Consider the following 11,340-nt stretch of genomic DNA (forward strand, 5'->3'; position numbering starts at 1 on the left):
CTTTTTTTTGTTTGTTTTCTTTTTTGTTTTGTTTCTCTTGTCACTTGAGACTGTACAAAGCCCATCTGTTGAAGCTGAGTTTTTCTCTCCTGTTTGCAGGTATTTTTAACCATGCGGTGCCTTCTGCCTCCTCTCCTCATCAGTTTGGAGCCAGTTTCAGCAGCAGTGCTGTCTCTAGCAGCACCGTGCTAAGCTTAAACCCTCTGCAGGCTGTTGCCAGCACCTCATCCTCATCCTTCCCACCCTCTTCCTCTAATTTAGTAACATCTAGTGAGACTAGACCTGCTCAGCACCTCAACAGAGCTCCAGTGCAATCTGTCTTCCATCCCCCTCCACCCCCTCCTAACGTGTCCTTGCCTCCCCCTCCTCCTTTACTCGCTTCTAACTCCGAGCCTGCTCTCCTGCAGAACCTGCCCTCCATCCCTCCTGGCGAGACGTTCCTGCCCTCCTCCTCCTCTGCTCCTGTCCAGTCTAACTCTTCTTTGTCTCTCAAACTGGCTTCTCTCCAGCACAAACCCTCCCGCCCCTCCTTTACCGTGCACCACCCGCCCCTGCCCCGCGTGCTCCCGCAGCCCAACGCCGCTGGCACGGCCGCTATGTGGGTGACCCTTGGCATGCAGCCTCCTTATGCTTCGCACCTTTCGGGGGTTAAGCCACGATAAAGAGCTTGCTTAGCTAACAGTTCTTGTTTTGTAAGGTAAGGCCAGACACAAAACCAGAGGAGTTTGCGTGCGAGATGCTCACTGACGCTTCTTCCTTTGCAGAGAGAGGTTGGGGCCAGGCTCTGTTAAACAGGAACCTCTGAAACGGGGAAAGTGAGCCCTAAAATGGGGCAGAGAAACCTCTAAAATGGGCAGAGGAATCTCCAAAATGTGGGGAGCAAACCAGCTGGTGGCAGAGGATGGGAAGTGTTGGTGCTCTCTGTTCTGGGAGTCAGGATTTCTCGACAAGGAGTGCTCACAGGGGTAACTCTGCTCTGGCTCAGGGTTATGTTCAGGCTGAAGTCTCTTCATAGAAAGAGAAAATGTTCTTTCTGGAGGTAGGAACAGGAGAACATGTCTGTTTTCCATGTGGTTTTATACAGTTTTTGGAAGTGGGTGTTGCCCATCTGATCCCCCTCCCCTCTTGCACAGCCTGTTCATCCCAAACCAGCCCTTGTCTGTAGCGTTGAGGTGCCCACAGGTGCCTCTTTGTGACTCTGTGTGACAATGTGGTGGTCAGTAAAAACTGCCAGTCAGCAACAGCTGCTCTACATAGTCATAAAGTTAAGAATCTCTAGGTTATAAGCTTCAGCTTTGCTTGGAGAGCAAATTCCCTGGGCCTGCAGTGCAGTCAGTGTCCCTGCATCACTGGAAACACAGCCACAGGTGGCAGAGAAGGGCTGTGACTCCCTGTCACTTCCCTGTGCTGGACTTGCTGCCAGGGCCAGCAGGAACAGCCCCAGCAGATGTTTTATTTTTGCTCACAAGCCCTGGGGGCACAGGGAATGTGCAGAGGGAAGTGGGCTCCACTCTCCACAAAGGCTGTAGGAGAGGAGGGCTCTGGAGGCTGTGTGCATTTCTCCTGCAGCAGGTATTTATTGAACTGTCTCTAGAATAAACTGTACCACCACAGAGCTGGGTCCTGTGGTTCATGCAAACACTCTGTGGCAATCCTGCTGTACCAACTCGTGCTTGCCAAGTGCATCCAGTGTGTCCAGCCCCAGAGCTGGCTCCCTGCTTTCCTTGTAGGTCTGTGATGTTGTTGCTGTCCACTGGTACCAAAGCTACAAACGTGGTTGAACACACTTTGCTGCTTATAAAACTCGATTACAACACACCTGAGAGAGCCTCTGTGCATTGTGTGTAGTGTCTTCCTCATCAAATTCCTCCTCAGACACCACAAACCCCTGGTTAGGCTTTTGGGAGGCACGTAAGTATTGCCAGGTCCTTCCCTGCAGGAAAGGGAGGCTGAGGAAGGGCTTTGTGTGCCAGCAGAGAGGTGGGCTTGGAAAATCCCAAAAGGAGAGAGGATGGGGATGAAGGAAGATGGGGATGATGAGGAGGGTCTGTGTGTGAGGACAGTGTGAGAGTCTCTTGTTGAAATTACCTGGAACTGAGACCATGCTGGACTAGGATTCATCAGGTGGGACAGTCCCTGTCACTGAAAAATACTAAAATAGAGACAAAGCACAAAAAGAACTTGTAGAAGAGTAGCTGGGTGTCAAAGCTGGGTTGTGGAGCACAGGAGCAGAACTGATGGCACCAGAGCTGGTTGTGATCCCAAGCCCTGTGACTGAAGCCAAGGTGTTGGAGCAGTGCCCTTGATTTCAGTGAGAACAGAAATGGGCTCAGATGTGTTCAGTCCTTGGGAACCAGGGCTGGAAGCAGGAACTGGGGACTGAAATAATCTGCTTTGCTTTGCTGGGAGAGCTGGGGGTGCTCACCTGGAGAGGAGAAGGCTCCAGGGAGAGCTCAGAGCCCCTGGCAGGGCACAAAGGGGCTCCAGGAGAGCTGGAGAGGGACTGGGGACAAGGATGGAGGGACAGGACACAGGGAATGGCTGCCAGTGCCAGAGGGCAGGGCTGGATGGGATCTTGGGCAGGAATTGTTCCCTGGCAGGGTGGGCAGGCCCTGGCACAGGGTGCCCAGAGCAGCTGTGGCTGCCCCTGGATCCCTGGCAGTGCCCAAGGCCAGGCTGGACAGGGCTGGGAGCAGCCTGGGACAGTGGGAGGTGTCCCTGCCATGGCAGGGGTGGCTCTGGATGGGCTTTGAGATCCCTCCCAACCAAACCTTTCTCTGATTCATAATGTCCCTCCTCCACAATAATAACAAATCTCAAAGCAGATTAACTTTTACTATAAAAAGGTGAAATACTGAGGGGGGAAATACCTTTTTTACTCTTTCCCCCTCACTTGATTTCAGTCCCATAGGACAGAGTTCAACACAGCCACAGCTTGAAAAACTGCAGCATTTGGAGGGGGCACACGTCCCTTGGAACATCCATCCTGTCCTCTAATTGGGATTGGGTCAAGATTTGCTTCATCTGAGGAGGTCTTGGAGCAATGTAGGAATGAGTGACACATCTAAGAACACAACAGATTTTTGCCTTTTATTTAGATGAGTCTCTTCCTCTCCTCCTGTTGTGCAGGTAACTAGGATTTCTACCTCAACCCAATGTGACCTATGCAAGGACAACGTGGACCAACTTCACTCGGCTTCCACTGAAAGGTGCTCACCTGGCCTGTGCAGGGGTTTCTACTCTTACTACTGGACAAAATAAAAACCATAAAAAAGACCTAAACAACAGAGCAAACATTTACTGTGAATCTGACTAAAAACAAAAAAAAAAAGAAAAAAGGAAAAAAAAAAGGCAAAAGAAATGCTTAAAGCTCCAGTTTGTATTGTTGATAGTTTAGATAAAAGTATTTATCTTTTTTTTAAAGTGAAAACAATTTTGACTTATTTTATTCCACCTAGATTCATAAATACAAGTTATTATTATTAAATTCTCTGAATACTAAAGGACTGGCACACCAGCAGAGATGTAAAAGAGCCTCCTCGGTGCTATTTTGTCCGTCAGAACTGTGCCTCTGGTTTGAATCCTTGGTGCTGATTTTGGGGGTTGACCAATGCCAAACCCAGTTTTTAAAGGTCTGCAGATTATTTATTCCCCTGACTGTGTTCATATCCCAAAATCCTCTTGGTTGGCAGCCGGGGCTGACAGGGGAAGGAATTCTCCCCCCGGGGTTTGGTTCGGACTGAGCCGGGCCCTTTTTAACTGGGTGGGTTTTAATTGAGTTTGTGACTAACGAGGGCTCTGTGCTCCCCTCTGGAGCAGCCTGGGCAGGCACAGCCCACGCAGGCACAGCTGGAACAGGAGAAATCCCAAGTCCTGCCCCATCCAAGCTCCTTCCCTGGGCCATTTGCAGTTGCTGGTGGCGCTGGGGTCACTGTGAATTTTGGTAGCTGGTCTGGTAACTCGCTCCTTGGGGCTGGCCTTGGTGTTTGAGCAGGGTGTGTGCTGGCTGGTGCTGGTGCAGCCCTTTTCCCAGTTTTGGGAAGATTGAACGTTGTGTTTCTGTCCTGCTGCAGGCTGCAGACTTTGCTCAGCTCGTTGTTCTTTCCTTCCAAGCACGACTTGTTTCGTTGGTAGGGTTTTGATACTTGACTCTGACCCGGCTTGGCCGTGTACATGGATTAACAAGGTGCATTTTGCTTTTGTGTTCCTTTGCTTTTGAGTAGGTTCTTGAATGGTAGTTCACAAAAACACCCTGACCTGGCTGCCTGTGCTGTCACTGCCCCCCTGGGGCAGGGACCTGCGTCGTGACTCGGTGTCGTGTGTGCAGGAAGGGCTGATTTTATAGAGCTGTGATGAAAACTTCTGAGTTTCCTATGCTTTATTTCCTTTGTTTTTAGTTTGTATAATGCACAATGAACCTGTAAAAACTTATTTATTCAAGTGCATAAAGTGAGGAGGAGAAGGAGGGTCCATTTAAGTAGAAATCAGGCTGGTCTGAGTTCAGGCTGGGCCAAGCACCCATTAAAATAACTACAGTAGAAAGGGGATTGCAACAGCAAAATGACTGGAAAAAAAATCCCATTCAGGCTTTGGAAAACACCTCCCTGCTGACCCTGGTGCTCAGAGGGGCAGCAGTGTCTTTAAATCCCTTCTGGTGCTCCCTGGTGAGTCTCTCCCTGCACTGGCAGGAGCCCCTGTGAGCCCCCAGGGTCACAAGGAGCTGCTCTGGCTTTGGGGCAGGGAGGTCCCTGTGCCCTCCTGGGCTCTGCTGCTGCCTCCTCCTGTCCAGCAGGGCTGGGAGTGTTTGGGGAGGGGCTCAGGGGCTGCTCCCTCCCTCTGCAGGGTTCATTCAGCTCTGTGCCTCACCCTGGGCAGTCTTGGGGAGGTTTAGGACCAGGTGCAGTTGTGCTGTGGATTCCTGGCTGTGTCTTCCATGGCAGCCTCTGTGCAGCCTCTGGGGGCTGGCTCGGCCTCCTCATCCTCTGGGGAGGGACTGAAAGCCCCTTGGGGGTGTTTTGGGATTTCTGCTTTGTGTGGGACAGGGTGTGTCCTGCTGAGGGACTGGCAGCACAGGGAGAGCCTGGAGAAGGGCAGGAATGCTCAGAGGGTGAGAGGAACATCCAGTAGCTTCTCGTAGGAGCCAAACACAGTGTATGTCCTGGAATCCAGGAGCACAGTAACCCAGATGTTTTGCAGCTGGGAGTTGGGCAGCTCCAGCTTCTGCCCCAGCACACAGCAGAGTGCTGGGGCCTCTGGAGACTGTAAATGAGTGATTGCTGGAGGGGCAGCAGCCTTAATTAATTTCCTAATTACCTCTCCCCCATTGTTTATATCTCTGGTGAAAGAGAGAGAGGAGGAAGTTCAAGTAGAAGCTTTTCATCTCCCTGCTTTGATCAGATCCTTTCCTGCAGAGGGACCAGGATTTGGTGCTCCTTGGAGCTCTTGTGCCTCCCTTCACCTCCAGCCACAGAGATCCAGGAAGAAAACTCAGCTGCCATCCCTGTCCTGGCTTGGGTGGTGCCCAAGGCACTCCCAGGATTCCTGCTGGAGAAGGAACCAACCCACAGATCCCATGGAACCCTCTGTGCTCTGCTCCAGGCCTGTGTCACCTGTGTCACCTGTGTCACCCACCCTGCTGGCCCCTGACACTCCCTGCGTGGTGAGGAGGGACAGATCCTTTGGGAATGATGTGTTCTGCATCCAGCAGCTCTGGGGAGCCAGGCTGAGCTGTCAGAGGTCAGGGTGGCCTGGCCACTGTCACCTCACAGCTGATCTGAAAGATCTTTTCCAACCTGAACAATTCTGTGATTCCAGGAGCCTTTGGAGCAAAGGCTTTGGGTGAGGAGTTTGTCCCCTGCTCTTTGCTGGGTGCTGTGGAAAAGCAAAGCCTGTCTGTGCCTCAGTGTCACCTTTGTCACTGCCTTGGTGGCCAGCCACTGCCCAGGGCAGGGCTGGCTCAGGAGCAGCCTCAGAAGGGGCAGCACAGCCCCTGGAGCTCAGCACTCACCTGGACTGAGTTCTGACTCTGTGACTCTCCAGACATCTCCCAGGAAGGGAAGCAGACCCAGGAGTGAATCTTTGGGGTTCCTGGAGAGGGATCCAGTCTGCCTGAGCCTCAGCCTCCCCCTGCCTGTGCACCACTGCCTGCTGCCATCCCAGTGCCCTCTGTTCCCACCCTGCCATCCCGTTCTGGGGGGATCTGGAGCTGCTCCAGCCTTGCTGGTGTCCCCCCACCCCAGGCCCTGCCCTGCAGCTGCTGCTGGTTGTGAATCCCAGGTTGTGCTTCCAGAGGGGGCCTGCTCAGCACTGAGGGAAGCCAAGGGGACACTTTGGGGCTGGTGCCTTGGCACTGGCTGAGCTGGGAGATGTTTTTGCCAAGAGATTCCTGGTTTTGTCTTCCCTCTCCCTGACCTTTTATTGCTTTGCCATTATCTGGGGCAAGCTCAGCTTAAAATCTTGGACTCAGAGAACATCCTGAGTTGGAAGGGACCTGGAGGCTCCTGCAGCCCAGCTCCTGGCCGGTCTCTTGCTGCTCTGTCTGTTCATTGGGAAGAGCTCTCACCTGGCTGGAGGCAGACCTTGGATCCGTGTGGCCACAGCTGTGACCCCACTGCTGGAACACTGAGCCAGGAGCTGAAACCTGTTTGCAATAATTGAAGATCCTCTGGAGCAATCAAAGCCAAACAGTTCCAAAAAGGAGAATTTCTCCTGCTGGTGCTGGGTCCAGTCCTTCTGGGGCTGTCACACCATTCTCCCTCCTCCAGGCCCCTGCTGCCAGCAAAGGACTCGCCAGGAAGCAAAAACACATCTTGGAGCAAGTCTGCTGCCAAAAAAATGGAACTTCCTGAGTGCTGTGCTGAGGAAAACCTGTCCCTGCTGCTGAATGTCAGCCTTGAGGAACAAGGCCTGCGTGGGCTCTTCCTTCCTTGGGCATTTGCCACCTCTGGCTCGCCAGGCCCAGTCCCCTGGGACCCACAGTGCTGGGAGGGCTCCAAAGGCACTGCACCTAAATTTGGGATTTGCTGCAGATGAGTAATTCAGCAGCAATCTGATTACTCCACACCCAGCAGCTGGATTGCCGAGGGAGAGAGTGGGAAAGCATTGCTGAGGATGTGGAGGCTGGATCTGAGCTGCTGCAGGGGATAAAGGGGGTTGGAGGGTTCCCTCCATCCCCTCTAGGCTTGGCACAAACTGTTCCCTGCAGGAAGGTGTGGATCAGTCTGGACAAGCAGGGAGCATCTTCATCGCCCATCAGTGGGAAAGAGGAGGAGGGAGGGCAGCACATCCTCACTGTCCTGCCATTCTGGGGTGAGCTCATCTCCAGTTCCTTCTGATCACCAGGAATTTGTGTCTCCTCAACCACACAGATCAGAAATTCTTGTGCTTCCATCTCTTTACCTTCCTTGCTGTTGGGGCAGCATTTTATCTTCCAGTTCAGGCTCTGTGCTCCCTCTGCTCCTGGCTGGGGTTGGGCTCTGGGCTCAGCCTGGCATGGGAAGTGGGATTCCCCCTCATTGCTGGGATCAAGTCTGGGATCACACCCACAGTCCCTGGGGTCCTGCAGGCAGGAAGGTGACATCACTTGCTCATGAATGGATTTACTCATCTCTTTTTCAATCCAGAGATTCCAAATCCCCAGGACTTGACACTCCTTAGAGTGAAACTCGCCCAGCTCTGGGTCACACTCAGTTCAGCTGAGTCACTTTCTTCTTTCTTTGGTCAAATTTAATCCTTGAGGAAGTCACTTGAGCAATTGCAGCCTGGGAGTGGAGAGGTTTCCAGTCTGATCAGCTCTTCCATCCCACCTGGAAACACATCCAGCTGCAGCATTGCTCCCAGGCTGTTTGGGGCTGTGTCCCTGCCCTCACCCCTGGGGACAGGTTTGAGACGTGTGCTGGGGTCACTTTGGCCTTCTTTGGGGTTGGACTAAATGACCTTTATTGGTGCTTTCCAATCTTCCAAACTGTTCTGATTCTGTTCAGACACATCTGGGAGGAGATGGGTGAGAGCCAGACCTGCCTCACCTGCTGCTCCTGCACCTTCACCCAGCTCTGTGGGTACCACAGCTCAGGGGCTCCCCTCCACAGTGAATTTACTGCCTGTGGTCATTGTTTCCATCTCAGCCCAGCCTTCCCCTGGAAGGACCTGGATCTTCCTGCTCTGCTGGGCTGCCCCTTCCAGGTCCTTTCCTGTGGCCATGGGCAGGCAGCCTGGGCTTTGGTTCTTGCTGGGCTTTGGTTCTTGCTGGGCTTTGGTTCTTGCTGGGCTTTGGTTCTTGCTGGGGTTGTGTTCAGCATCTGCTACCAGTGGATATTTTTCCACTTCGAAGAGAGTCCAGGCAAAGGAGAGGCTGAGGGAGTGGTGGCAGGGACAGTCCCAGTCCCAGCAGTGCAGAGCTGCTGGGGACACCCAGCCCTGGCTCAGGGAGGGGACAGCCAGTGCTTCCAGCTCCTCTGAGTCCCTTTGGGCCCCCCTTGGTGCTGGGGATCTGTGTCCCCTGTGTCCCCTGTGTCCCCTGTGCCCTCAGGATGCTCTGCCTCCCCTGCCCTGCTCCAGCTCCAGCTGATTGGGACTCCCAGTGCTGGGAGCTGTTGTCAGGCTGCTGCTGGGGATCCCCCTCCCTCCTCAGCCCTCCCTGGGCCCTTCCTTCCATCCTCAGCAGAGCTGGAGCTCCCCTGAGCCCTGGGGCCACCTGCAGGGCCTGGCCCAGGGTCACTGTCCCCAGGAGCTGCTCCTGGGCTCTCCTGGCACTGGGGCCTTTGCTTGGTCATGTCCTGTGTGATTTTGGTGCTGGAATTCTCCCTCTGCTCCAGGGCATGGAAACCTGAGGGGTCTCAGTGTGTTTAACTCCACCCTGGAAAGATCCCAACTTCCAGGGGTGGCTGTTGTGGAAAATTCTGCTTTTCTTGTTTTGCCTGAGCCAAGAGCACAGAGGGGATTAAGGACTGAGAGCAGGGGAGGGCCTTGGACAGGGCTGTGAACCCAAAATGCTTTTGGGGAGCAGAAACTTCACAGTGTTTTTGTGAACTATCTTTGCAGCACTGAGGAAAAATCACAGGAATTGGAGTTTTGGGCGTAGAGATGTGCAGTCAGTGGATGAATATTTGAAGTCTTACTGGTTTTAAAGGGTTTTTTCTTTTTCTTTTTTTTTTTTTTTTGCTCCATTTCCATTTTCCGCTCCATTTGCGGATCAGGTTTTCACTAAAAGCTGTTTCAAAATGTTGCTGTGCCATATTTTATTTATCCTTATACATTATAAATATATAAATATATATTTAGACTGAATATTGCATTAAAAGATGCTGTTATTGGGAACTTCAGGGTTTAAACCCGAGACAGAAAAAAATTGGGAAATAATTCTCCAGTGTTTTTACTGTTTGGGACCTTTTTCCTGAAGAGGCTCCTTGAGTTCTTTTTGGTGTAAAAACAAAATCTCATCTGAAAATTCCAAGTTTGACAATGCTAACCCTGAAGTTCTCAGGTTTGTGATCCTTTGGTTTTCTCGAGGTACATCTGGTTGCTTTTCTGGTGCAGTCAAATAATTTTTTAAAAGGTTTTGTCTCTGGAGTTATTGAGGAAAAGGTGGAATGGGTTGATCCATCCTGCTTGGCTTTTTTAACCTATTAATCTTTGAAGTGATCGATTTCCAATTAAAACCCAACTTTTTAGGTCTCTGTTCTACTTAAATTTTTTAGGAGTGAGAGCCTGCCCTCGCTGAGTGGGACTTGGATGGGGAAAGCAGTAGATGATGAGGTTGCTGTTGCTCAGGAATTGATTAGTAAACTTTTAACTACTAATAAAAATCCATTTTTCAATGGATTTTTAGAAAAACCCATTTTCTTAGGACAGTGATATGGGATGTTTCCTAGTGAATAGGAATTAGTTTATATAGTTTAGCCTATTAAACTGAATTATTTAAAATTCAAACTTCCCCTAATTTATCTTTTTTTTTTTGTTTTTTTTTGGTTGGTTTGTTTTTGGATTTTTTTTTTTTTTTATACTGGTAAGTTGTTCTGTCATTCCTTTCATTCCTGCCTAGCAGTAGTGTGAATTCTGGTGTGTATATATGTATGTATAATATATATATTTCCACCCGGCCTTTCTAATTCTCCACAATGTAAGAGTTAGTTTTTGCTCCCCTCCCTCCACTTAATTTCTTGTGTCTCCCTTGATTTGTAATTGAAATGATGCTTTGAAGTTTTGTCTTTATATTAAAGTGTCTGTATTTTAATACACCGAGCTCGTGTGGCCTTTCACTGCCTCAGCACAATCAGGAGGGAAATGAGGTTTGGGGCTTTTGTGGGGATCCCTGAGCCAGGCAGCACCTCCAGCTCTGGGGTTTGGGGATTTGGGATCCTGTGCTGGCACTGGGGAGGGACAGCAGGGCCTGGGGACAGCTCTGGGCCCATCAAGGGACACTGGGGGCTGGAGCAGGTCCAGGGCAGGGAACAGAGCTGGGGAAGGGTCTGGAGCTCCAGGAGAGGCTGAGGGAGCTGGGAAGGGGCTCAGCCTGGAGCAGAGGAGGCTCAGGGGGGACCTTGTGGCTCTGCACAACTCCTGACAGGAGGGACAGCCCAGGGGTCGGGCTCTGCTCCCAGAACAGGGACAGGAGGAGAGGGAACGGCCTCAGGCTGGGCCAGGGGAGGTTTTAGGTTGGATACTGGGGAAATTTCCTCACTGAAAGGTTTGTAAAGCATTGGAAGGAGCTGCCCAGGGCACTGCTGGAGTCACCAGCCCCAGGAGCATTGGGACAAAGTGTGGACATGGCTCCTGGGGACACAGGGCAGTGGTGGCCATGGCAGTGCTGGGTCATGGCTGGACTCAATTTTTCTAGGGGTCTTTTCCAACCTAAACACTTTCATGATTCCCAACCCATCCAAGCTTTGTTCCCTTTTAGCCAGCAGTGGCACCAGTGCACCAACCCCACAGGCAGCCAGGGATGTGCTTAAACCTCAGAGCTGGAGGCCACAAACACTTCCTGAGCCAAGTCCCTGTAGGGTTTAAAACAAAACACAGCCCCACCTTCACCCTGAGCCCCCAGCCCCTCTTCCTACACCGGTTTGTCACCTGCCCCAGCCTGGCTCCAGTACCAAAACCAGTTGGATTAGAAGACCTTTAAAGGTCTGATTGCCTGAAAAAGCCTCCCCAAGGCCCTTGTGGAGCCATCCCCAACTGGCTCCTCAGCAAGAACCACCCCTGGTGCCCCTGGGCTGGCTCCAGCCACCCCTCCCAGGGAGGTTTTGGTGTTGTAGAACAGTTGTGACCATCACAAAGATTAAAACAGGATTTATTGGGAATGTTCACTGTACAACACAGAAATGGCTCTCAGGGAGCCTGGAG

The 11,340-nt window shown here is 51.7% G+C and overlaps 1 protein-coding gene across 8 annotated transcripts in view; it reads left to right on the forward strand.

The window, feature by feature from the left end:
- The window catches only part of DOT1L (DOT1 like histone lysine methyltransferase), an 89,790-nt gene extending 79,555 nt beyond the window's left edge, over positions 1-10,235 (forward strand). For 3 of the 8 annotated variants that reach the window (XM_084221301.1, XM_084221303.1, XM_084221304.1), the window contains exon 28: positions 100-10,235. In XM_084221301.1, the coding sequence (XP_084077427.1) occupies positions 100-662 (563 nt within the window). In that variant the 3' untranslated portion in view covers positions 663-10,235. The remainder of the gene's footprint in view (positions 1-99) is intronic. The other 5 variants (XR_014616732.1, XM_084221305.1, XR_014616733.1 and 2 more) reach the window with 3 other exon arrangements.
- Positions 10,236-11,340: the final 1,105 nt, after the last annotated feature.

This window comes from Fringilla coelebs (genome assembly GCF_963513975.1).
Source record: "Fringilla coelebs genome assembly, chromosome: 24".
Classification (NCBI taxonomy): Eukaryota; Metazoa; Chordata; class Aves; order Passeriformes; family Fringillidae; genus Fringilla; species Fringilla coelebs.